This window comes from Fundulus heteroclitus, chromosome 17 (assembly GCF_011125445.2).
Source record: "Fundulus heteroclitus isolate FHET01 chromosome 17, MU-UCD_Fhet_4.1, whole genome shotgun sequence".
Classification (NCBI taxonomy): Eukaryota; Metazoa; Chordata; class Actinopteri; order Cyprinodontiformes; family Fundulidae; genus Fundulus; species Fundulus heteroclitus.
Genome location: NC_046377.1, coordinates 4,228,232 through 4,254,665, shown reverse-complemented (window position 1 = coordinate 4,254,665; position 26,434 = coordinate 4,228,232). Strand labels below are relative to the sequence as shown.

Genomic DNA, 26,434 nt, shown 5'->3' with positions numbered 1-26,434 from the left:
GGGTTCTCATACCTTCAGAGCACTAGTGCAGCACACTATCACTATATGGATGCACACGTTCTGTGGCCCCTGGAAATAGACCCCTGCCTTCTATGGTTGTTGTAGCTCAGAACATTGTGTGAGAGAGACAAAGTGTATGTGGGTGTATCAACACAACTCAAAAATTCTTGGCTTCCTGAAGTTCCTTCTATGGCCAGGTGTGCGAGCGGTCTGAGCCCGTGAAGTGAGCTTGGTAATCCCCATGCCTCTGCCTGCATGAGTGGCTGGCAGGCAGAGAAACAGAGTGAATGTGGTCATAATGCCACTTTATACATGTTTTTTTACCCATAGGCCCCTCCGTCTCCAGATCTTTAGTTAATGCACTGTTGTACCTTTATAGTAAAGCTGCATTTTTGTGGCACTTAACTAAAAATGAGATGTTGGGTTCTTAATGATTGATGTTCTTCCAGCCTTTAAGGGTTCTTTAACTTCCCTTCATCTCAAATAGTCATTTTCTTGTTTATTTCTTGTTACAGATTTTGCCGCCTGCTCAGAATCGGACCCTGAAGTTGTTTGTCAACCTTTGCAGGTAAGATAACCTGAAAGAATAATTGAAACAATAATGGAATATGCATACATGGGGGGAGAGGTGAAATCCTATAACAGTGGGGACATTTTTTGCCCATTTAGATTTAGTTTGTTAGTTACATGATATGACATATTCAAGTGTGACAGAACACCAAAAGAGGGGAGAAAAAAAAACAAAGTAAATGCAATTTGCCGTTTTCAGATGAGGATTTCATTTATAGCGTGTAAAAAGTTAAACTAACTTAGCCTATGTGGAAAAAAAGTAGTTGTGCTTTTAACCTTGAGTGCCATTTTTACCCAGTATCTTTCTTAGTGGCAATGTTAATGATCGCATTTTAACTTATGCTGGCAATAACTAGATGCTGGTCTTTTATGTAATTTATTTATTTATTTTCGAGTACAGTGCGTATCTGTAATCCTGTTTACCAGTTGCACCCTTAAAGAAACATAAAATATTATAAACAATGAATTAAACAAGAGTCGAAATGACATGTTGGTCCATTGCTGAATAGAAGTAGAATCAGCAAAGAAGCAATAATACAAGTAAAATTAGTCAAGAGAAGCAGCATAGTTATTTTTACACACAAGCAGCAGTGACAGGGTTTAGTAAAAACATAAAAAAAATGATGATGCAAGCGTCATGCATTAGTAAGCAGGTTAAAACATTTGATAGAAACAGAATAAAGTGACAAGCATTGTTGGTAAAAGAAAATTTAAAACATGCAATAATCAGTTACCGAAAGGTTTAGAGAGGAGTCACACATCCATAGCTGAAACAGTCAGTGTTAGCAGTTCTGATTAATAATCAACATTATAGATGACAGCGATATAAAGTATATGTGTTAATATCTGTAGTTGGAGCGGTATCCCATTTCTGAGAAGCTCCAACAGAAAAAGCTAACTGACTAAAAGTGGGATAATACAGTCACCTCTAGACACTCCTCGGGTGATTTATTTCTTTTTTTTTTAATTGTTTTTTTGTGTGGATTTTCTGAGACTGACAACATCACTAAGAGGTGGTGGGGCCATCCCATGTAGGATTTTGTATATCTGACAGGCATTTGTGAACTTGATGAGATTATTCCAGGTTAGAAATCCGTATTCTTCTTTTGTGACCTCCTTGACGAGTTGCCAGTTCACTCTTGGAAGATCCACCGCTGTTCAACGTTTTTTCCATTTGTGGTTCCTTAGAGTCCTGAAGCCTTGAGACCTTTGTAACCATTTCTAGACGGATAGATATCAATAACTGAGCATACCAGTAAGCAAGAACCCTCACCATATACCCAGAAACTTCCTTTTGCTTTCATTTATTTAAAAAATGTGATTGATTAACTCCATCAAATGCTTTTGAAGCATCGAGTTTATGGCTACAAACCAGTTTTCTTAGTGCAACTTTATTTTCTTTTAGCTTGATAATCACGTCTGTGTCTTCTCAAATTTATTGGGGAAGTAGAGTTTAGTTGTGGTGTAACCTTTATAGTATGGAGGCAATCTTAATTATCTCAAAAGCTTAATTGAATGTTGTCATATTTTAAAAATATACACATTTATAAAATAACTATTTTTTTATTTGATTCGTCATTTCTAAAAATCGGTTTAAAACTTGCATGTTATGAGTAATTTGTCTTGTCTGGTTTATGCCGTTTTCACACTGCTCGCTGGTTTTCAGTCACACTTGTATGGTTTTGCAGTTCGATGCAGTGTCACTTCCTGTCGTGGGGTAAACGCACCATTTTTTTCATATTTTAGAATCAACAGAAATGTTTTAAACGCATGTAAAAGTATTAAGCTTGCCTATCAGATGCAGCTTTATTTTTTTCCCCCCGAATTGTCAGACATTCCTGACTGGATTTATTAAGAAATCAGCAACAAACCATAAATCATTGTTTCTTGGCAACACAGCGTCGCTAGCAACACTAAAAGCCCATAAAATGATCTTTTTCACAATAATCCTTGTTTACCATCAGAATGTTGTTCTATATTTTGTGGATCAAAATAGAAATGTCTTCTGCTGTATCTCAGGTAATACCTTTAGATCACCGCAGGTTCTCAATGCCAGAAACATCAGAACATGTCCATCTTCTTCTCTTGCAGGGTGCATCTCTGATGATGAATCGGGTTTTTAGGTTTTGATCCTTGTTTTCATGCAACATTTCTTCTTCTTTTGCCATTTGCCTACCAAATAGTTCTTCACATATCAAGATTCACTGCCTCTGCTCTCAGGCGCAGGCTCCATATTTGTACTAAAGCTGTCTGCTTCCTAATATAGAACAGCAAAAGTGAAACCTTAAGATCACACAGAGTTGAAAGGAGGGATTCGAAGCTAGAAAATATCTGAACTTAAACGTTTTGCATTCTCCACACTTCCTCAATTTCGTGCCTTAGAGGTTTCTAAAACTTAAATACATTGTCTGTGCATGATTTATGCTGTCAACTGTGCTTTCAAGGTGATGTAAAACTAATCAAGGCTCTTGCAAGCAATCCATCACTGATGTGCACGGTCTTTGTGCTGTGTGTCAATCGGCTGGATTTTGACTTATGCAATACTTTCTCATCTGACAAAGATTTGTTTCTGCTGACTGGCAGTCTGCCAGCTGCTTAACGTTTGCGGCTTGTTTGATCTTCTTACCCCGTTTCTCTTATGAACGTTTATCGTTTTGTTTCGGTATGCATGTTTATCAGAAGGTGGCAGCAGCACCACTGAGCGCCCACTCCCAAGCTGTCAGCAGAGGACACCCAGAAGCGATTGCTCTCCCTGATCTGTCCCACTCAGAAAACAGTGAGTTTTTCCCTCGTCTTCATTTCTGTTTTTCTGTCTTCTGCTTCTAAGGTCAGCCAGACTGCGGTTGTATTAATAACTCATTTTCTGACTCACTCAAAGTGCTGTTTGTTTAGAGCAGAGAACGTGTTTTAAAATCTGGTTACATCAGCCTTTTCGATGGAGCATATCATTCTTTGAAACTTAAGCTGCATTGACATAATGTGGTGCACTTTGCTGTCATGATGGAATATGTTTAGGTTTGAGATTGATAACTTTGTATAAAATTTTGACTTGGGAATTTTATTTTTAAAGTGCCTATCTGTTTTTGTCTCAGCAGGTAAAGAGACAAGTGAGGTTCCAGACTTCAATTCCAGCCATCCAGCTCAAGCTGAACAGGACCATAACATCAAGCCTGCTGACGCGCCCAATGCAGAAGCAGATATGGCTTCTGCAAACAGTACGTCACCTGGACCAGATAAGACAATTGCCAACAGTGAGAGGTGAATTGATGTTGTTAAAAGGAAATTCTGTCTTCTGTTCAACTACAGAGCAATTGTTGGCTTTACCACTAGAGGACTCCCAAGTATTTTTCTATATTTTTGCTTAGTGGCTACACTTTAGAGTACATTTTATGTGTGGTTCTCTCCGAAGACCTTAGTTAAGGGCCAGTGTGCAGAAATATTGGAGTCACCAAAAATATTTAACATGATTTTATTGTATTGATAGGCCTACAGCTTATGAATAATTCAATTTGTCTGAAAATGATATTGCAAAAGGCAAATTTAAAGACTTTTAATTCAGAAATGTAATGATGTAAAAAAAAAAAAAAAAAAAAAAATTAGACTGTTGACTTGACAGATGAGTTATTGACACCCTCCACAACGATGTGACAAGTGCTCTAAAGGGAGAGAGTGTAGAGTGATTTAGGATTTTAAAAAACAGACCGAGATTTGCAAACACACTCCAATTTTCCCAGTTCAACAGATGTTTTGTCAAAGTGCAGTGATGGCATAAATCTCAGATCTTTGTACAGTATCTCTAAAGGCTTCAGGGTCAATGAGTTAGCCTTCCCCCACCTTGTTAGACGTTACATTTTTTGTTATCTTAAAGGTAGAGTGGACGATTGTTCCAGAAATGTAGGTAAGAAACACCCATGTCCTTTTCTAAATTACTGCGCATACACAAGACCATCTTACCTGCTCCTCAGGGGGATCACCTAAAACAATATCCTAAATCATAAACCTGTAAGACCGTTTTCATTTTGCGGCTCTCATTTTCAAAGTATATGGTGAGAGCCGTGGAGCTACAATGAATGACTGAAACCGAAGCCAAGTGGAAACATAAACACTAGAAGTGCACACGTGCAGCCAGCAAGTGGAAACTAACAGAGGAACGAGCACGCACACTGGTGTTGCATGAGAGCGTCACAATGATTTGCGTGTGGGGCAACCAATTGAAAGGTGATACCTTTGGAACTCAAAGCCGGAAAAAGATTGTCCATCATACCTTTAACATGAGGTTTGAATGATAAATTGGTGTCAAACAAAATCTTTAAACTACTTGACCAACAGGATCTTCTATCCAGAAATGTCTGTAGTCTCTTAGTAAAATGCATGCCAACTGTTTTAAAAGCATTTAGTTGGAGGCAGGCATGCAAAAGGGGCACCATAGCATTAGTAAGGTTAGATACCACTTGATTTTTGCTCTTACCACGAAGATAGATGACTATTTTCTACATACATTTGGATATCTATACTGTCACAGACTGATGGTAGTTCATATATCAGCTCAATAACTGATCCATGTGGGACCTCAGTGAGTGAGTGCCCAGCTGTAGAGAATTGACTTTGACAATCTGTCAATCATACTAGTCATACAATCCATTTAATAGCAGCTGTTAAAAGTTCAACTTTGTTAATACAGAGACAAGGATTTTATGATTCTGTGTCAAATGCTTTCTTTGGAGCTAAAAGGACTGCCTCAACAGCACCTTGTCCTTGTCTAGAGATGTTTTAATCCTCTCAGCCAAGCACCAATGCGCAACAAGCCAAATTGCATCGTATGTTTAAAAAAAAAAAAAAAGAAGAGGAAAAGTGGGTTGCTCTAATATCCATTGTTTCAGCTGCTTATGTTATTGTGGGCAGAATAGATATGAGCTTGTAATTCACATGTCCCTGCATTTATTAAGGTATTAATAACATTTGTATAACTTGGAAAACCTGTACATATAATTAAGTTAAATGTGGTATAAACACTGGTTGTAGTATGACTTGTTTATATGTAATACTTAAACTATTTTGAGTTTAGCTTTTTAGATATCAACGGAACTATAACAAAGTGATATTAGCTTATTTGTTTATGGAGCCTCTCTGCAGTTGTCTCCTAGACAGACTTGTCACATGTAGCATGCCAGTTGCAGTTTAAAAACAATGTTATTTTGAAAAGCTTTCTTTTAGTTCCTAGTTACTATTTGCCAGTAGAGTGGAACATTTCTATACAGCACAATGTTTTTTTCTAGTTAGCTCGGTGAAAGACAGATTATTTTTCCACTAACCGGCAGTCCACAGCAACACCTGCATTGCCCTATGATTGCTAGAGTCCTCCAGTCACTCCTCATTTGTTCAAGCATATGTTATTTTAAACTGCAGAAAAGAACAATAGTTTTATCTTTTGAGACACTAACTTTTTAAAACTTGGATTTACTTTACCAGTACCACCTCATCTCTGAAATAGGCTACACGTTTCAGTCAGTTGCTAAATGAGCTTGTTGTTCTGTACATCTGTTAATCCGTACTGTATGTTTGCATGTTAAAGTGATGAAACAGGATTATCCAAGCAAAAAACGGCACCAAAATATCTTGGAAGTAGGTCAGGATTGTTACTTGTCACTGGTGGTTAATGGTGTTGCCGCTTATTGATATACACGATTGCCAGCAAATGTAAAAATAATACTTTGGTTGATGTTGCTACGCAAATTAGAAAAGAGGAACAGCTGTGTATTCCTTATTTTTCCCTCAGCACAGGGGTACACACAGCTGTTCAGATGGTGGATGAGAATCACACCTTTTATAAGACAGCACTGAAGAAAAGGAAATTGTCATGCATCCTTCTGCAGCATCCTGCTCATTTTCATGTCAGTAAATTTGTTGATGAATTTCATCTGCAGTCTTACCAGTTGCAAGTGAAGGTGGCGTTTTACTGAGTTTCATCATTTGCCTATGACTTTGGCCTTATTTGCTAGTCAAATGGGTGTGTTTCTGTGTAGGAGGAGCTCCTAGCTGAATTAGTATCTCTGTGGCCATGCTTTGCATAGACAAAGTCCACCTCCGCACAGACTAAAGGTTTCCCTGTCATTCTGCAGCAGCAGTCTGATCGATGTACTTTGTTGTAGTATAATTTATATGTTGAGAATCTAAAAATGCATAGTACCTGACACTTTGACTCTGACCTTTCATCTTTGGTCAGCATCCTGCCGCCCGGTGACGACCACAGGCAAGAAGAGGAGAAAGAAGTCGAGGTAGAAACAAGCGTGGCAGACATGAACCGGCATAAGGTTAGTAACAGAGAGGAAGTGTTTTAATACACAGGGGAATACAGCTTCTTCTCTTCAGCAAACTCTTGCTGCTGCTTCCCCTTCCTCTTTTTAAAACAGTCTTTTTTTCTTTTTTTATTCTTGTATGTTTATTGCTTGTCAGTTCGGGTAAACTGATCTCTGTCGGGACCATAATGTATTTCTGAGCTTGGCAAAGATGTTAAAATCAAGATGGTTTCCAGCTTTACTGAACACTCTCCCAAAAAATTGGAAGCAATTATCTCTGGATATGGCTTATTAACATCAGTGCTAAGATTTTTTTTTTATTCTCAAGTCTACTTTTAATTGTTTTAGTTTTTCAAACAATGAGTCAAATGCCTTTTTATGAAGGCTAATAAAAAGAATATTGGTCAATATAAATCTGGGTTTGAATCCCAGTTGCATAACAACCGAAAAGACTCTCACAGCTTGTATAGCGCTTCATCACGTCCAAGGACCCCAACGTGCCTTATGCCACATTCAGTCATTCACACACTAATGGTGGTGAGCTGCACTGCAGCCACAGCTGCCCTGGAACAGACCAACATAAGCGGGGCTGCCGTACAGTTGGTGCCACTGGGCTCTCTAACCACAAAGTAGGCAAAGTGTGTGAAGTGTCTTGCCCAAGGACACGACCACTGAGGAGCAAGGATTCGAACCAACAACCCACCGGTTAGAAAATGAACTTACCTCATGAGCCTCTTCCGCCCCTTATATTAATGATGGTTGACTGATGGTAATGTTTTTTATGACTGCAAGCTTTGTGCTCGATTAGTATTTTACCTAAAGGTGCAATGTTAGACTGCTACACTGCACAGGGGTTCTTTAAGAGGGTTCTAAACAACCTTGATTTGATGGTCCATGTGTTTGTGTTTCAGTGAGTAATCCATTGTATATCTGGCCAGTCTTTCTGATTAGCAACTCCTAGCTGTTTGGCCAGCTATTAGCTAAAACAGTAGATTAACTTCAGTTTTTGGAGGCTACGATAGTGAAACGATACATCCCTGCTCCTACACACCTCAGCAGAATGAAGGGCTTGTTGCCAGGTATATGCAAAGTTAAGTAACATGCTGAAGGAATTCCTTTATTCAGGTGTGTTGCAGCAGGAATGCATCTGAAGGCTGCAGGATGGTAGCTCTCATGGACTGGGCAGCCCCCTCACCCCCAATCTTAAATCTAGTGGTGCACTAAATGAATTACAAACGACTTCACTGTAATGGCTACTACGGAATCCTCGAGGTATAATAAGTGTGACAATGTAAACATGTCCTCCTTGTATTAGCCACTGCTAATAGCTACAGTTATCGTGTGAAATGGTTTTTGGCACTGTTGCCAAGTCCGCTGGTTTCTTTTCTAAAGTCGCTTGTAAATTCCGTGAGTCGCAGTTTTTCGGGCTTGTTTCTGAATGTGCAATTGCTGAGACTGTATTACACTAAGAGTATGTTTTCAGTCTGGTGCTACTTCAATTCTGCTGTAAGACTGACCGATGCGTGAGATCCTTCCTACCTACAGTCACCACAGTTTACAATCACAATCACTCTTTGATGAAACTTGAAGCAATGATTCACACTTAATCCTTTTTGGATTAATAAAGTATTTTTGAATTTGATTGGAGTTCACACCATGCAAACATTGGTGATCTTAGTCATGTTGTGAAAGAACAGTACAAAATTCTCTTGTGAGGTTAAATGAGTGGCCCGTGGTCATCAGAGTAGAGGGCGCACTGACCTGACTGCAGTACCAACTTCCACACTGAAGAATGCTATGGTTAGTGCTTAACGAGGATTTGGTATTTTAATCAATATAAGACTGAATGTTTTTAGTTCCAACCACCCTGTCAGGCTATAAATCGTTAATTTCCAGACACCAGGGAATTCTTGGTGCATTTTATGATTTGCTGTTTTTAATTATATTATTTCTGACAAGAAACCTAAACTTTACACCTTCATAATTAGACTATATTAAAATAAGTTATTGTACACTGTTAATTTAATTTCAGGTAAATAAACACTGCATAAAAACATGCTTCAACTATTATTATGGTTAAAATGGATGTGGGTAAATTGGCAGCTGACGGATTAACTTGCTGCTGCACATGCAAAATGGTACAAAGTTTCTCCTTTTGATTTTTTTCCAGTAAGATGTTGAACCAGGCCTTTTGCTTTTTAAGCTGCGTCATAGAGGATATTATGTACACTCATTACACAAGATGCCGTTACAGTGATCCGAGCCCTCACCTCGCTCCATTATGTGTGTTCACACCGTTTTCAGGCAGTCCGCCTCCACCACTTAGTGTTATGCCTGCGTCAACTTGGTACCATTTTCAGCTCTCCGTGTGCATGACTTTCACATTATATAAGAAGTCAGTCCAATCTCTTTTCCACACTCTGTAAAGCCTAGATGGCAGTTCCCTGCCATAGGACATGTATGCTCTCTGGTTCTTCTTTTAATAATGGATTAAGAAGGGGGGGAAAAGCTTTTTAAACTCCAGCCACCTGCCCATTTTGTCTTTTCTGCTGATCATTTCAGAGCTTTAGTGATCAGTTGGCAGACAGATCCGCAGCTGAGGACAGGTGAGTGGTTTCTGTCACCCTTCAGTTATGCTTCAGATTTACGGTGTTTCGCTGTTTTACCTATTAAGTGTGTTGTTTAACAGCACAAGTCTGTTACCTGTGCTGGTGGAGGAAGAAGAGACTGTTCAGGATAGCACGGCTGACGGTCCAACACTGTCAACCAGTGTGCCAGGTAAAGAGGATAAGCAAAAATTCCACATTAGATTAGGATATCAGTCAGGTTTATGCTGGAATTCAACTTCTTACATCTATGTGCACCTTTTACCAGTGACTCTCACTTCCTTTTCAAGGGATGGAGCAGCCAACTAGCAATGGGCCGAACACCTCTGAGAGCGCCTCTCCTCAGTCAGAATTACCTGTTATGCAAAACAGCCAATCAAGAGGAGGAACGAGCAGCACATCCCCTGGTCCCACCTGTCCACAAGTAAGTGATGTCATAAAATAGGCTGTACAAGTGGCTTTATGGTCTTTTTAAATTGCCTATTAGATTTAAGCCTACAGTACAGATTGTGGTTGCAACAACTGTCAAGTGTTGAGATTTTTTTTAAACCCTCTGGAGTTGTTTTTTTTTTTTTTTTTTTACCCCACTGTTTTGTAGAAGTATTTTAATTCGGCAAAGTTAAAGGGGTTTTAACCAGAAACAGCCTGATTACATCATAGTAAAATATTCCAATGTTAAAGCATTTGTGATTTTAGTCCTTGATTAAAGTCCAGACATTGACAGGGCTACTCAAAAACATAACTTTTTTTAAACAATTCAGAGGTGGACGTTATAACATGCTTCTCCTGGTGCATGACCAAGGTGTACTTGAGCTTAAGGTTGGAAACTGATGGCTGGACATTCACCTTTAGGATATTCTGATACAGAGCAGGATCAATGGTTTCATTGATTAAGGCTAGTTTTCTGTGTTCTGAAGACCATCACTCTACCACCACCGTGTTTGATAGCTTGTATGGTGTTCTATTTCGGAAATACTGTGGTGGTTTCACACCAGAATGTTTGAGATTCACATCTTCTAAAAAGTCTACTTTAGCTGTCTTTTCATTGCATATGTTTCTAATCATGAAGAATCATGAAGACTGTAGTTTTAACTTTTGCAAATATGAGATGTTCATGTGTTCCTTTTTTCAGGAATGGTTTTGGCCTTTGCACTGTGCAGCAGATGTCATTTTAGCCCACTCTTGTTTTAATAATTAAAAATTACCTTATTGGAGGAACATTAGGCTTCCAGCACTGCAGCTGCTGTTGTGTGTTGTTCTGGGAGCTTCTGGATGAATTGTTAGTGCTTTTGGTATAATTTTGGTAGGTGAGCCATCATTCTATTTTTCTTTTCTCCACTTGTGGATAGTCAGTCTCACTGCAGTTGCCCTGGATTCCTAAAGCATCAGAAAAGACTAACCTTTTCAGAAATTCCCACTACAATCCAGTGGACAAGTTTGTAAATTTAGCACTAACCCTGTCCTTGAAATCTGACATGGCTGGTGCATTTTTAAAACATTGCCATAACTAGAAGGCAAGGCAAATTTATTTGTATAACACATTTCAGTACAAGGACAATGCAGTGCTTTACATTATTAAGACATAGGAAAATAAAAACAGAATAAAAGCAACAGTTGGAATAAAATGTAGAAAAAGTTAAACAAAATAAAACAGGAAAATGTAAACTAAAAGCAGATGATATTAAAAACAGTTGGGCTACAAACTTGAACTAATGTTTCAGTAAACAGTTTAACTAGAACATTCAAAGGCAATCCTGAACAAATGTGTTTTTAATCTTGATTTAAAATAACTCAGGCTTTCAGCACTTTTACAGTTTTCTGTAAGTTTGCTTTAGATAAGTGGAGCATAGGAACTAAATGCTGCTTCTCCTTGTTTAGTTCTGGTTCTAGGTATGCAGAGTAGGCTGGAGTCAGAAGACCTTAGTGGTCTGGAGGGTTGATACACTGATAACAAGTCTGTGATGTATTTAGGTGCTAAGCCATTTAGGGATTTATAGACTAACAAAAGTATTTTAAAGTCTATTCTCTTAGATACAGGGAGCCAGTGTAAGGACTTTAGAACCGGGTCCATGTGCTCTACTTTCTTAGTCTTAGTGAGGATGCGGGCAGCAGCGTTCTGGATCAGCTGCAGCTGTCTGATCCACTTTTTAGGAAGACCTGTGAAAACACCGTTGCAGTAATCAATTCAACTAAAGAGAAATGCATAGATTAATTTTCAAGATCAAGATCCTACATTAGTCCTTTAATCCTGGAAATGTTCTTCAGGTGATAGAAAGCTGTCTTTGTAATTGTTTAGATGTTCTTGTAGGTTCAGGTCTGAGTCCATCACTACTCCCAGGTTTTGGGCCTGATCAGTGGTTTCTAGCTGAAGCGACTGAAGCTGTGTGCTAACTTATGATCGCTCATCTATTGGTCCAAAAATAATTAAATCAGTTTTGTTTTTATTCAATTGAAGAAAATTTTGGCACATCCATGCATTAATTCTAAGCATTTACTCAGTGCTTGAACTGGTTTATAGTCACCTGGTGACATGGTGATGTAAAGCTGTGTGTCACCTGCATAGTTATGGTAGCTGATGTTGTTGTTTATTATCTGAGCTAGAGGGAGCATGTAGATATTGAAGAGGAGGGGACCCAGGATGGACCTTTGGGGAACCACACGTGATTTTTGTCGCCTCTGATGTAAAGTTACCTACTGACACAAAAAAGTCCCTGTCCTTTAAGTAGGATTTAAACCAGTGGAGAGCTGTACCAGAGAGGCCGACCCAGTTCTCCAGGCGTTCTAACAGAATGGAGTGATCGACAGTATCAAATGCTGCACTGAGGTCCAATAGTACCAGCACGGTGGTTCTTCCACAGTCTGTATTTATATGGATGTCATTAAACACCTTGATAAGGGCGGTCTCTGTACTGTGGTGAGCACGGAAACCTGACTGGAAAACGTCAAAGCAGCTGGTCGTTGTTAAGAAGATGTTTGATTGTTGAAACACAGCTTTTTCAATAATCTTACTGATAAAGGGGAGGTTTGAGATGGGCCTGTAGTTCTGGAGTAGAAGTTTGTCCAAATTGTTATTTTTCAGCAATGATTTAATAATTGCTGTTTTTAGAGACTGGGGGAAAACACCTGACAGAAGGGAGTGAAATCAGACGTTATGATGGGCAAGCTGTGGATAGAATATGAAGGCAGCAGGAGGAAGAACTTAGCTGGTGAAAAATTTCTTCTAAGCCTTTGTGATTTATTTGGCTGAGTTGGAACATTTTGTCAAGATCAGGTTCTAGTTGGAGACAGCTTTGTTGCTGTAATTGATGTGGATGTACAGACTGATCCTTTAATCTTTAGGATTTTCTCAGTAAAGAAGTTAGAAAATTCATTGCAGGCCCTGGTGGAGGTTAGAGTTTAGACACAGGAGGATTTGTTAACCTGTCGACTCTGGCAAATAAGGCACAAGTATTATTAATGTTTTCGTTGATTATCTCATAGTATAAAGTTTCCATTTCATTTATCAGTTGTAAGTTAAATCTGTAAAGTCTCTCTTTATAGATGTCATAGTAAACCTGGAGTCCAGTCTTTCTCTACCTGCATTCAGTCTTCTAACTGCTGAAATTCTCCAAGGAGCATTCTTTTTCTTCCCGGAAACAACCTTCACTTTAATTGGAGCGATGCAGTCAATGGTGTCTGAAACATTAGACTGAAAGTTATCTACTAGTTAATCTTCTGAGTTACAGGACAAAGTGGAAGTAAAAGAGTAAGCTTGGTTAAAGGTTTCAGTGGCATCGTCCTTAAAGATGTTTTCTAATGGTGTCCCATTGGCTAAATGAGTCACTGGAAATTATGCTTTCAAAGGTAACAGAAAAGTGATCAGACAGGGCAACATCACTTACATTGACCTTGGAAAAGTTTAGACTTTTAGTGATGATTAAGTCTAAAATATGTCCCTGTTTGTGCGTTGGTTGTTAAACATGTTGAGTTAAACCAAAGTTTCTAAGTGTGTCACACAGTTGTTTTGCACCTCTGTCTTCGGGGTTGTGAATGTGAAAGATGAAGTCTCCCACATTAAACAGTCATAATCAACACATATCACAGATAGGTCACTAAGATCATTAAAACGTTTATTTAAGACTAAGGAGGCCTGTAAACATACGTACCCGGCTCTTTACCTGGAGAGTCAAATATTCAAGAGTCGAATTTTCCCAAAGACACCTTTAGTTGCACTTTTCTTATTTCTGCCACGTATCATCACACTTATTCCATAATGTCCGACAGAAGGCCCAAGCTGATGCTGGAAACTATCATGTCTGATAAGGTTGCTGCTAGGACCTGGTTTGTATCAGAGAAGTCATCTGAATGTCCTGAGCACAGGCATGTTCTTTGATACACAGAGGAGGATCGGGGCTCTGCGGCCTTTGGAAGATGCTGGTTTAGTCACAGAGGGTTGTCAGAAGGGCTATGCGGAGAGGATACCAGCTGTAGGCCAATCTTAAAAAACTGTTCCATGTTTGTGAAATCCCGAAAGGGGACATCTGGGCTTAGATTAAAAGTTTTTCTACTCTTTTTATGAGTTGACCCACCTAGTTCTACACAGGCTCTGTTAATGAAACTGAACCTTTATTGCTGGAATCCTTAAAATGCTATTATGTTTGTTTTTCTGTTGTCTATTCTTGATAAACTTTGTGTTTAGCTTGTGAAATTAGCAACAAAAATGTATTCTTAGTAGCACTAAGTGTAGACACAGTACCACTGTACTGTGTACATGCATCACTGTTTCAGAAACATGGAATATATCCTAAAACAGCCTGAACTGAAGTGCTGAAATGTTGAGTAAAGATTTTAGCATGAAGATAAAATTCCTTCACCCACAACAAGACCGTACGTTGGTGTTTTGCAACCAAAAAATGCAAACTGGAAAAGTATGTTTTCGTTGTCTTGCCTGCGTACGATTGTGTGAGCTTGTCAAAGAGAGGGAGTTAAGAACAGAGTACATAGCTTGATTTTTATCTCCTGTAAGGATAGCTTCATTCTGAATAGTAAGAGCCATGTCTGTTGCTCTAAGTCTTACATTTATTTTCATTGTGTGAGGGTAAGAAAGAAGCAAAATGGATAGTAAAGAGAATGCTGAAATGGAGAGCCTGGAGCAGGAAATGCAGAAAAAGGAGGAAGCAACAGAATGTTTTGTACAAACGTTGCAGGATCTGGCACACACCATGGATGCTGTTGAGAAGAACCAGGTTCAGGATGAACCGAGTGAGATCGGCCTCGCTACTAGGAGAGAATGTAAGTATAACACATTCACCGTAACGTGCTGAATGTAAATTATTTTCCCACTGAGGTAAATTCTGTTCTGCAAGTTTTGCTTGGTCTAAAGGTTTTACCGGCTTATTTTCTAGCCAATTCATCTGTGATCTCTGATACCAACGATGTCTTCAAAGAGGACAGGAGCAGGTAGGATAGTAGACACCCATTTTATAATAAAGTTCTTAAATATTTGTGTAACCTAATGTTTGAACTTTTTTTTCTTTAGCTCTTCACCTACTGACAAGGAGATTGAGGTAAGCAGAACTACTAACCTGGGAATATGTAAAGATTTAGCTTGGTTAGTGTGGTTGATTTAGGAAATTTATTAATTAAAATAGCATCTGATGCATAGAAGTAGTACATTTATTATTGGGCTATAAAGTAGGCTTCTAGATAATCCAAATTGATAAGATTCTTGTGATATCTGAGTAGTTGTTTTTTTGCTTTTTAATTCTCCAAAGATGTGTTTAGATATCTTTTTATAAAAATGTCCGTAGTGTTGTGTATTAAAATGGATTGCACATTTCCAGACAGAGTTCCAGCGCCTTGCACTGGGATTCAAATGTGACATGTTCACGCTGGAGAAAAGGCTCCGGCTGGAGGAGAGGTCACGCGACCTTGCAGAAGAAAACGTTCGCAGAGAAGTGTCCAGCTGCCAAGGCTTGCTACAGGTCCAAAATAAAATCTTTACATTTCTCTGGATAAAAGGTTCACAGATTTTTCTCAGTTGTGGATATTTTTGAGTTCTGTTGCTTAAATTAAAACATTCCCTCTCTATAGATATTTATGTGCAAATGTTTTACGCCAGTCCCTTTTTCTGAAAACTCAACTTTTGTGACAGGACGTTTTAACCCTCTGATGTGTGTTGTATTGTAAAAAAAAATCGCTTATTGCTGGTGTCTTGACAATATTCTCTGTAAATGTAGAATAGGTTGCTGTTTCATTGTAAATTAAGGAGCCTTTAAATGCATCTGGTTCAGGTGCAGTTAGTAATTTACAATGATTTTACCTATCCTCCTGTCTTAGGCTCTAATTCCTTTGTGTGAAGATGAAAGCCAATCAATGGAGATCATCCAGAGGCTTCAGAAAAACCTAGATATTCTCACCCAGTCGATGACCAGGGTGTCCAGTCGCTCTGAAATGCTTGGAGCTATTCACCAAGTGAGCTGAAACTGTCATGTCTGTAGCATAAACACATGTTGGTTTTTTTTGACATCTTAGTACTTATATTGATTTTGACTAATATTTCAGTGGGGCTTTGTGTTTGGATAATAGGAGAACCGTATTGGTAAAGCTGTGGAGGTGATGATCCAGCATGTGGAGAACCTGAGGAGGACGTACACAAAGGAGCATGCAGAGCTTCTCGAGCTGAGAGAGGCGCTAATGCAAAGTGAGAGGTCATTTGGATCCCAAACGGAAAAAGGTTTGGAGCGTTGCAGTCAGGTTCCTCAGTTTGATGTTCATACCTTTTAACTTATTTCTTTTATTCATAACTTTCAAAATGACAGATGATTTCCGTGGCAAGAAGCAGTCATCAAAATACACGGTTGGTTACTTGTGCACAAATTACTCAAATATATTGTCGTTTTTTTCCTAAATTTCTAAGTTTTTGATTTCCTTGTTCTAAATGTATGATCTCTCATCAGGAGAGAGCCAGGAGAGTCAGCACCACAGCTATTCCCCGTGGCATTGGTGGAAACATGCTCTTTGAAATGGTAGGCAGCTCCACATACCACTACGCACTTACTTTCTCCTGCCTGCTTGTCAGTTTCTCTAAGATGGATAAGACGCAAACAAGTAAAAAGAACAAAAAGTTAAATAAAAGCTTGAACATTATGTAATCAAATATTTTCTGTTTCCAAAATGTCTGCAGTGCCTTCCAAAAGTATTCACACCCCTTGAATCTTTTCCCCATTTTGTCAATTCAATACATTTTATTTATATAGCACTAATTGACAACACACATCTCAATATGTAACACGACGGTAGCAGTGGACTGTGTTTGACTTTCTTTCAAGACGGCAGTTCTTCTTACCTCCGGTCCAGAAAGGCCAGATTTGTGGAATGCACAGCTAATCGTTTTAATATCAGCAGATTCTCCCACCTGAGTCGTGGTTCTCTGCGGCTTTTCCAGTATTACTGTGGACCTCCTGGCTGCTCTTTCTGATCAACTCTCTCCTGCAGTTTTTGTTGATAGACGCACTCTTTGAATGTTTATAGAGTCGTAAGAATGATCAATGAGGGTTTCAGAGCTTGAGATATTCATTTTTATTAATTCTGGTTTTAAAGTTAATCACCACTTAATCCCTGGCCCGTCTGCTGTGTCCCTTGGTTTTCATGAAACCTTTTGTTTAATAATGTTCTCTCTAAACCTCTGAGGCCTTCACAAACAGCTAGATTTATACTGAGAAGAAAGTGCACACCCATGTTGGAACCCATATTTTTCATATTTTTATTTGTTAAAAAAAAGTTTGCAAATGAAGTATTATATCCTACCACTTGACACGTATGGAATACTTGATGGTTTCCTGTTGCGTAAAATGTCAATAAACAGCAGTGAGGTTTGCGGCCATAGGATGACAAAATGTACAAAAGGGGATGTAGATGTTTATGCAAGACATTATTTTTGCTTTTGACTTCTTTCAGTTTAAAATCAGATGTGGCAACAGAATTTAGGAGGTGATTTGAATTTGGGGAACACTTGTTACAGAAATAAAGTGAAATATAAAGATTGGTCAACATGTTTAGACTTGTGAGCTAAAACTTTTTTGTGCCGTGTCTGCCAATATAGATCTACCCAATGCACCTTAAAAGTAATTACCCAGAAAATACAGGATAGTTTTTGGTTAATCTACAAACCTGCATGAAACGTGGAAGAAGATCATGGCTCATAACATTGTGTGGAAAGTATGTAGTGATGATGGTTAATCAACAAATCTGTTTAATACGAGTGTTTTGGGTTTTTTTTTGTTCTTTTTTGTACCAGTCAAAAGCTGGTCAGGATGGAGCTGAGACGGATGCAGAGAGGTTGACCAGGAGATCCCCGTGGTAAGTAGTAAAAAAAAAAACTCCCCTCAAGTCACTGCATCACAGGAAATTGGACAAGATATTGAGGAACTATTAGGGAAAATGTCATTACATTACAGAAGGGGACTTCTAAAATGCCTAGTTCCTAAGATAAGTGGGCTGTTGTACACTCCTTTCGTTGTTGGTGGTTTCATTTTCTCCAAATCTCCAAGGCGTACTATTACTTGGAGGGTTGTTGTTGTTGTTATGCCACTATGTGATAACGATGGTTTCCAGGAATGTGGCAGGAAAGAGCATGACACGGCCCCCGCTAAAACGTTTTGTTAGCTCTGCGGCCTGGATTGACACTGAAGATCCCCCTGACATGACTAAGGGGTAAGAAATGGCCGCCTCTCTGGCTGCGTCACCCTGGTCTATTCACAGCAGAACCTAGTGCATAAAGATGGCAGCTGTTTAGGATTTATATTTTCATCTGCGGAAAATATCGAAGCGGATCAGAAGAACAGGAAAAAAACAGCTATTGCACCAAACCACATGGCAGCCATCTTTTATGCATGAAGTCCTTTGCATGGGGAAGTTTCTGTGAGAAGGGTTATGATCATAAGCTGTTTTAATTTCTGGTGTCGCTGCTGTAAACCCATTAAGACCTGAGGTGCTCCATATACACATGCATAGAGACGGGTCTTAATTGGTTGACGCCATCCAATATGCAGTCTTTTTTTTTTTTTTTTACCAGTTTTTTTTTTCTGTAAAATATGTGACATTGCTTCATGGGGGAATAATGCTGAGGTTTTGAAACATCTGCATTTACATGCACTTTTTTTATACAGCTTAATCTTTTTCACATTTTGTCACTTTACAGCCACAAACTTTAGTGTATTTGATTTTAGACCAACACCAAAGTTCTGCACAATTGTGAAGAGGGTGGGAAATGCTACATGGTTTTCTTTTTCAACTACTTAAAAACTGGGTGAGTTGTGCATATCCACAGCTCTGGCACCATCTTGCTGGAACCTTTCAACAGGAGAGCTATTTGCTCTGGTGCCACAAACCTGGCCTTTAGAGTGGCGAGTCCCATTTGCCGTTTACCTCAAACCACGGGGAGTCCCACATACTTATAGGGAAGAAGGTTCTCTGGTCAAATGAGACTAAAATTAAACTTTGACATGCATGCAAAACAGGGTGTGGTTGAAAACTTTACATCGTGCTGCACCCTGAACACACTAATCCTCACTCTGAAACGTGGGGGCATTATTCTATAGAGATTTTTTTTCTTCAGCAGGAACCGGGATCAACGGAGCTAACTCTGTTGATTGTTCCAACAGAATGACAGCCCTGAACATAGAACCGGACCTACAGTGGTTTAATCAAACCATACGAATGACCCCAAAGTCAAAACCCATGTAAAACCCAAATAAAATGAAAATCTGTGGTTATAAAGTGACATAATGTAAAAATAAATAACAAAGTTCAAGGGGTATGAATTTTTTTCAACCTGTAATTTGCTTGACTTTAAATGCATTTTAATTATTTAGCTAAAATGTGAACTGTTACTTTTAATGAAAGAAGCGCATCGTTTTGCCGTCTACCTTTTACCAGCTTTTTTTTCTGCATATGCATGACATTTTGTGCACCAATATTGTGTGTGTGTATGTGTGCTCTCCAAATATTGTGGTTTTGTAGCCTCACTTTTCTGTGAATAAGCAACTGAACACTGTTTGTGAATGCATGACCATGCCTGCCCACAGGCCATCCTGCAGCAGCACAGACTGCCATTCAGACGACGAGCCCAAGGAGGAGCTATTGGAAGAAAGGAGGAGGTCCAGTCTCAGTGAGCTGGGCAGCAAACTCACCTCCCTAATTCTGCCCGTTAAGACGTTAGTGAAACCAGAAGCCTATCACCAACTTACTGCAGCAGCTCTGTCTGCAAGCAAAACTCAGGCTTACAGTGAAAGAGTTGATCACTTGGCTTCAATGAGGTTCCTGTAGTCCTCCCCGCAGCTGTTATCAGTTCATCTCTGACGTAGTTTTCTTTATTTTTCTTCCCCTCTTTTTGTTTTAATATAACTTCAGGTTTGTTTTAAACCACAATCACTATACCTATTATTGCAGTTTCAAATTTAGGTGTCAAAACTCTGAATTTAGCCATTTTTTTTAACATTACTATATATATATATATATATATATATATATATATATATATATATATATATATATATATATATATATATATATATATATATATATTATCATGGTCACACAGCTATAATATAATTATAATATTGGAGTCTCAAGATATTTACTGTTTCACAAGCAGTTTGCCTTAATCAATTACTTACAGTTGTAAGAATTTGGAGAAGACGTATTTATAGATTTGTCTTAAATTGGGGAACTTACGGAACCTCCTAAGTGATGAAACTGTTTCATTATATGGGATAATGCTGGACCTCTTTACTTTCTGCGCTCACTGGCTTCAACTCATGAATCGGATTCTCTTATTGTTTGAGCCATATTTGGTAAAACTTTTTTGACTGGAGATCAATGTAACAAACAAATTAAGAAATTTGGTTTGTGACTTCTGCATGAAGCTCCAGCTGAGACTGATCTGTGCAAAGTGTCTGTTCCTTGTCCATCTCCGCCAAGCTTGTTGTCGTGTCCCTAATAACTCATTCCTCTGTTTTAACAATATTTTGTGCAATCTTTTGTTGAACTTAATCTATTGTGGGGCAACGGTCTTTCATGTGCAAGCAAATAATGTGCTATTTTGATCTATCTTTTCCTTTCCTCCTTATAAATAACTCAGGAGTCAGGAGGAACTGTTTGTCATGCTGTAAGTGAAGAGCATCAAACAAGTTACTGCTCAACCCACTTCCCAAGCAAACAGCTACAGCGCTTTGTACAGCTTTTGCATTTTGTTCTCCATTACGATATTCATGTAAATGCTTGTAAAATCTTAAAACTGTGCAAGACTGGTGGCTATAATCATTGGATCTAATTTTAGATTTCATATAAGGGTAGTTTAATGCTTAATGTTTAATTTAGCATAAATGAAATGGATAACACTATCTTCTGGTGGCTTTACCTTGTTGTGACTAATTTTTGGCAATTTGGTTAACTTTGTTTACATGGCAAAAAAAGTTCCTGTGGTTAAATCATGCTTCATAGCGTAGTTTATGGTGATCATGCACTGACATTTCTTTCTCTTTCCTTCAGTCCAAGTCCTTCATCCAGCCCCACAACTACAGATCCAGGAATATCTCTGTCTTTGAGCCAAAGCCTGACCGGTTCCAAGGCAGCTGCTGCATCAGCAGCCAAAGGAGGCAGAGGGCTGTGGCTGTGGTTGGCTATAATGGTTGTGCTAGCAGGTAAACACATTGGGGGATAAAACAGAAAAAATGTTGTCCTAAATGGAATAATGGCATACTATGCCTGTTATTCTGTTTTCATTTGTTGCACCACAAGTAGTTGCTTGTGATGTTTTTAGTGTTTGATGCAGTTAAAATGCTAAAAAAAAAAACATTCTTTTTTTATTCTGGTGTTTTATATATCTGGATATAATTAGTTTGGTGTCAGTGTTGTGGACGGATGCATTGATGAAGGGCTTTAACCGTTGAAACAGCTTTAAGCTTAGTGATGCCACTGGCTCTCCTCCACCTCCTGAAGCTGCTCCCTTGTTGGGAGTAAATGAAACTTCTTTGTGACGATAAGCTGAAAAGGCAGCTGTGCAGAAACATTTCTCTCTGTAGTGACTCATTAACAGTATATGATTCTACTGTCACTTGAAACTTGATTTTAATGTCTTCCTAAAGTGTGTGTCTTCAGTATTTGACCTTTTCACAATATAAACATTTTCTGAGATACGGAATTTGGGGTTTTCATTAGCTGTCAGATGTAATCATCAAAATTAAAAGAAATAAACAATTGAAATATATCGGTCTGTGTAATGAATAAATATAATATACACTTTATGAATGGAATTACTGAAAAAAATCTTTTTCTGATATAATTATGACCAGCACTTGTATATGAAGACACTACCAAGAAAACGTATTTGCGTTTAAAATTGCTTATTTGTGTTCTAAAATTAGTAAAGAAACACGTTGGAGACCAGCTTTCACTGCCGAATTACGGACACAGTACTGGCTGAAATATCCCTCCACCTTTCCGCATTCACACACTCCTACCTAAAGAAAGAAACATACTGGATGCCTCATTACATTGCTGGAGCGCATCCTGTGTCACCGCCATATTGGCTGGGTCTTTTCTACTCTTGGTTGACATTGGATCCGACGAGAATAAAGGCAGAGGGAGCAATTTTGCCAAAATTTTATGCAGTTTACGGTTGCAATAACTGCTGAAATTAGATTACGCGGAGCAGATCACCATTTCGGAATGAGATTATGGAGATGAGTTTTTACAAGGTGATATTGCAGAAACCTAACCCATAAACCATACTTTAATGCTTATTAATTTGCTGTCCCTGTATTTGACTAAGGCTGAATCATATTGCCTGATGAAGTATCCTGTAGTTGCAGTGTTGCATAGGAATTGGGATTATAAATATTCTCCTAAATATGTTTGTATCCTTCTAATGGTTAATTTTAGGCCCTTTTTCTTCCCCACTTCTCACTATTTGTATACACAGGTCTCCTTGCACTCCTGGCCAGTCTGGTGATGCAGCCAGCAGTCGACGCGGCACCTGTGGGGACAGGAGACTCCTGGATGACCATCCAGCAGCTGCTGTGGCCTTATGCAGGGCTTCGGCACAATGGACAACCCCCCGTCTAGATTGTGTACTGTGAGGCTGGTGGTTCTTAGAGCCCCTCACCCTCTGCAAATTCTCTTTATACTGCCGTGGTGATGACAGAGACAGTACGCCACCCCTTAGCAGAAGCCAGTGGGATGTTTACTGGTGCCTGAATATTCCTGAATGAAGACTTGCATTACCAGCACAGGCCAGGCCTCGGGGGACAGTTGACCCTATAGATGATTTCTTGTATCAGATCACGTGTGCTGAATTAGTCTGTTTCTGCACGTCTCTGTGTTTACAGGAAAGGCTGTGCTGACCACTGTTCTTGGCGCCGGGCAGCCTAACAACCTGAAAACATAAAGAATGTAGTACTGTTGGATGCATCCAACCATGACATAACACAATCAGTTAAATCATGATCAGTCAAAAAGAGCTGGCAAAGCTCTGACCAATTATGTCACACAAACGAATGATAGCACTGATAAATCTTGTGTTCAGCTTTGACAGCCCAACAAGAGTTTTTTCCAACACATTTCATTTGCTTAAATTTAAGAAGACTACAAATGTTTTAATCTGTTTTTTATTCAACATTCTGTTTACAGAACATATCCACTGACTTAGCTATATGTTGCGTATAAGCTAAAGTCACAAACACTGGTTAGAAATTGTTTATTTGTGTCTGAAATATATTTAAGGTTGAGCGGGAAGAGATGGAACGTTTTACTTTGAAGCTAGGCAATACCAGTTAAGTCTTGGCTGGTATTGAAATTAATGGTTTTAAGACAAACACTGTCTTTTTTTTCTTTGTCTTTTGGTTTGAATGTCAACTTGTTTTGCTTTTCTACAGTTTGAACACCAACTTTTTTTTTTTTTTCTTTTAAGACTGATTCTCTCTGTGGTTCCCACAGTTTTAATACACTTTTGTATGTTCCAAAGAGGATGCATGGATCTTTGCACAAATAAAGTAGCCTATTCTCCAACAAAATGTGTTGTGCATGCATTCCAATGTAAATTTACCATTCACACTCACATCAGCCCATTAGCTCACCACAATTTATGAATAAACCAGAGGCGGGTGCCAGACAGCAGGTTCTGCACAGTTTTAACAAACATGTAACAGGAGTTCCTGGTCAGAGCAAATGCAGCGGGGATCGTGTTGCAGTATGAGGATCAAGCTTGAGTGGAGCTCGTTGCAGGGGTCATGGTCTGAGGGAAAAGCTTCAATCTTCCCGTTTCTGATCCCTCTTTGCACCCAGAAGGCACATCCTAAAACATTATTCTGGTTCAAAGGTGGAAAATGAGATGGAAATGAAATTAGGTACAACAGAACAATGAAGATGGACTGCTTTGATTTGTGGTCTAGTTTAATCTTTATTCTGGCCACTCAGCTGCCTCCTAAAAGCACTAATGCCATATGAACTCTAGCATGATATTGATATTGTCTATTTTATTAGGATTTTATGTGACAGACCAACACAGATTAAGTTCCCCCAAAATAATATTTTCTACAACCACCTGTTGCTGCAGTTCTTTGGCAGCATGTTTTACCTGGTTTGCCCATATGGAACCTGACGTATTTGCCCATTCTTTGGAAAATCTATCAAACTGATTCTATGAATCCCATCTGTGTTCATCAATTCTCAGGTCTTCTTAAAAACTCTCCACAGGGATTAGACCTGGACTTTGACTGAGCCATCCTATCATGTACATGTTCTGACCCATCTAATGATAGCTCTGGCTTTATATTTAGAGTCCTGCTAAAAAGTGGATCTCATTATTTCCTTCAGTATCAGGTCTTTTGCTGCCTAAAGCAGTTTGTTTCTTTATTCCAAGATTAGCTTCTTCCATCTTCCCGTTCTTACCAGCGTGCAGATGTGGGGAATCCAGGTTCAGAAAGTTAAAAAGCCTGTCCAGAGATTAGTTCCAACCATGTGCATTTCGAGGACTAAAATCATCTGTTAAACAGGATGAAGGAACACCAGGCAGGGTTTTTACTTTCCTGAAGCCAGATTCCCCACCTCTGCCAGTTTCCCTGGTCCTGGTAAAGAGAAAAATCCACACAGCATATTGCCGTCATTGCCATATTTTGTTGTAACAATGTGGCCAACATGATATGCAGCATAGTTTAATGGCAGAGGGTATTGTATGCTGGACCCCCCAAAAAAAATCGTACATTTCGTTTTCAACTAACTAGAGCACCATGCTCGCTTTGTGTCCTACGTAGGATTTGGCAAACTGCTGGGAAGACTGCTCTCGGCTTGCTTTCTTCAACAATTTTTGCAACGTTTCTATAAAGGCTACATTTTTGGAGTGGATAACTGACTGTTGTCCTGCTGTCAGGTTCTCTAAAAGCTCCTCCAGATATTGTGGACCCCATGGTCGCTCCTTGCCTGCCCTGTCAGTTTAGGTATAGGGGCCATTTCTTAGTAGATTTGCATTTCTTAGGCATTGCTTTAATTGTAGTTGAATGATTAAGCTGTTCTCTCTGAGATGTTATGGTCTTGGTATATTGTCTTATTACCAAACCTGTTTTAATCTTTAAGTTATGTCTGCATGGGTCCTTTTGTCTTTTGAGCAATAATTTCTCCTCCATGCCACAGCGATGCACTGCTTTGTTTTGGTCTATCACATAAAATCTTAATCAAATACATGGACCTTTGAGCTGTGAAAACACTCGTGGACTATGAATAGCTCTCGAAGGCATTGTACGAGAACATAGAACCAGCTTTTCAAACCTGACATTTTAAAGTACTTCCCTATTTGAAAAATGATAGCCCTCTTCCCTCCCATGCTGATGTAAAAGTCTAGTTGTCTGCAACATTAACTGCAGATGATTGTTGTGCAAAAGGAGAAGTTACTAAGATGAACCTGACATGTTGGTGGGGACAGATGGCACGTCAAAGGCCTGGTGACTCCATACTGTATCAGTGTGTTGAATTGTTAACTTCATATGTAAGAAGCTGTAGCAAAAAATGCATCTGAAAAAATAACGAAAGGACCAGAAGTCCACATTCTACATTCTCCACAATAAAGCACAAGTGGATCCACACGGGAACATCTGCTCATAGGCAGCTTGTTCTTTAGTTGGGTCCAGAAAGAGATGAAGAAAACAAAAGCCTTTCTGGTTTGGAGAAAGGTTTTAGATTTGCAAAATTACGGTTGGCTGACATGTCAAATGATGCAGCACTCGTTCTACAGTTCTTTGTGGACTCCCACCTCCACAAAATCAATTTAAACCATTTTAAGTAGCAATAATAAAGCACCAAACCATGGCTTCTAGCTTGTGATCTAGTCTAAAGCCAACATCATATTGAGAAGTACGTTATCCCTAGCAACACCAAATTCAACAAAAAAAGGGGTTCAATTGTTGCATCTTTCTGCACCAGCATAACATGAATATAGAAAAGGATGCAGTCCTCTTGGTGTATGCTGACTTATTCTTTATTTGTTCATAAAGCTGGTAAGCATGGCTTTCTGCAGACTAGGTTTGCTCATCCACCCCCAGCCGCAGCAAACACTGATCATCCTGTTCATCAAGAGCACAAACTGTAAACAATGAGCCATACAACTGGAACCCTGCTGCAAAAACGGTGTCACATCTCTTCAAGATAGTAACCAGCGGTTGTATTTTCCATGAGGAGAAAAATATATATACCATGGCACAAGATCCATGATTTATTAGCATTATGTTAAAAAAAATGCCAAAACAGATCAGCAGTTTTTTTGAAAAATTGGCAAAAAATGACTGTTGGGAAATGCATGTCCAACAAGTTTTTCGCTGAAACGATGCAGAGCATAATTAACTACAAAGTTGTCAACTAGAAGCAGAAGTGTAGGATAAAATGTGTATCTAATACAATCAGAACCCCCTTTAGTAGGGAAATTTTGTCTCC

At 39.0% G+C, this 26,434-nt stretch overlaps 1 protein-coding gene across 5 annotated transcripts in view; it reads left to right on the top strand.

Moving 5' to 3' along the window:
- Positions 1-23,526, top strand: part of lrmp (lymphoid-restricted membrane protein) — a 44,452-nt gene extending 20,926 nt beyond the window's left edge. Inside the window, exons 20-40 of one of the 5 annotated variants that reach the window (XM_036149066.1) lie at positions 516-568; positions 3,250-3,346; positions 3,666-3,828; positions 6,794-6,881; positions 9,429-9,472; positions 9,556-9,644; positions 9,763-9,896; positions 14,659-14,743; positions 14,857-14,911; positions 14,991-15,018; positions 15,295-15,435; positions 15,791-15,925; positions 16,040-16,187; positions 16,273-16,310; positions 16,411-16,479; positions 17,751-17,812; positions 18,068-18,166; positions 19,540-19,668; positions 20,595-20,621; positions 21,005-21,156; positions 22,437-23,526. In XM_036149066.1, the coding sequence (XP_036004959.1) occupies positions 516-568; positions 3,250-3,346; positions 3,666-3,828; positions 6,794-6,881; positions 9,429-9,472; positions 9,556-9,644; positions 9,763-9,896; positions 14,659-14,743; positions 14,857-14,911; positions 14,991-15,018; positions 15,295-15,435; positions 15,791-15,925; positions 16,040-16,187; positions 16,273-16,310; positions 16,411-16,479; positions 17,751-17,812; positions 18,068-18,166; positions 19,540-19,668; positions 20,595-20,621; positions 21,005-21,156; positions 22,437-22,579 (1,979 nt within the window). In that variant the 3' untranslated portion in view covers positions 22,580-23,526. Of the gene's footprint in view, positions 1-515; positions 569-3,249; positions 3,347-3,662; positions 3,829-6,793; positions 6,882-9,428; positions 9,473-9,555; positions 9,645-9,762; positions 9,897-14,658; positions 14,744-14,856; positions 14,912-14,990; positions 15,019-15,294; positions 15,436-15,790; positions 15,926-16,039; positions 16,188-16,272; positions 16,311-16,410; positions 16,480-17,750; positions 17,813-18,067; positions 18,167-19,539; positions 19,669-20,594; positions 20,622-21,004; positions 21,157-22,436 lie in introns of all 5 variants that reach the window. The other 4 variants (XM_036149065.1, XM_036149068.1, XM_036149067.1 and 1 more) reach the window with 4 other exon arrangements.
- The last annotated feature ends 2,908 nt before the right edge of the window (positions 23,527-26,434 follow it).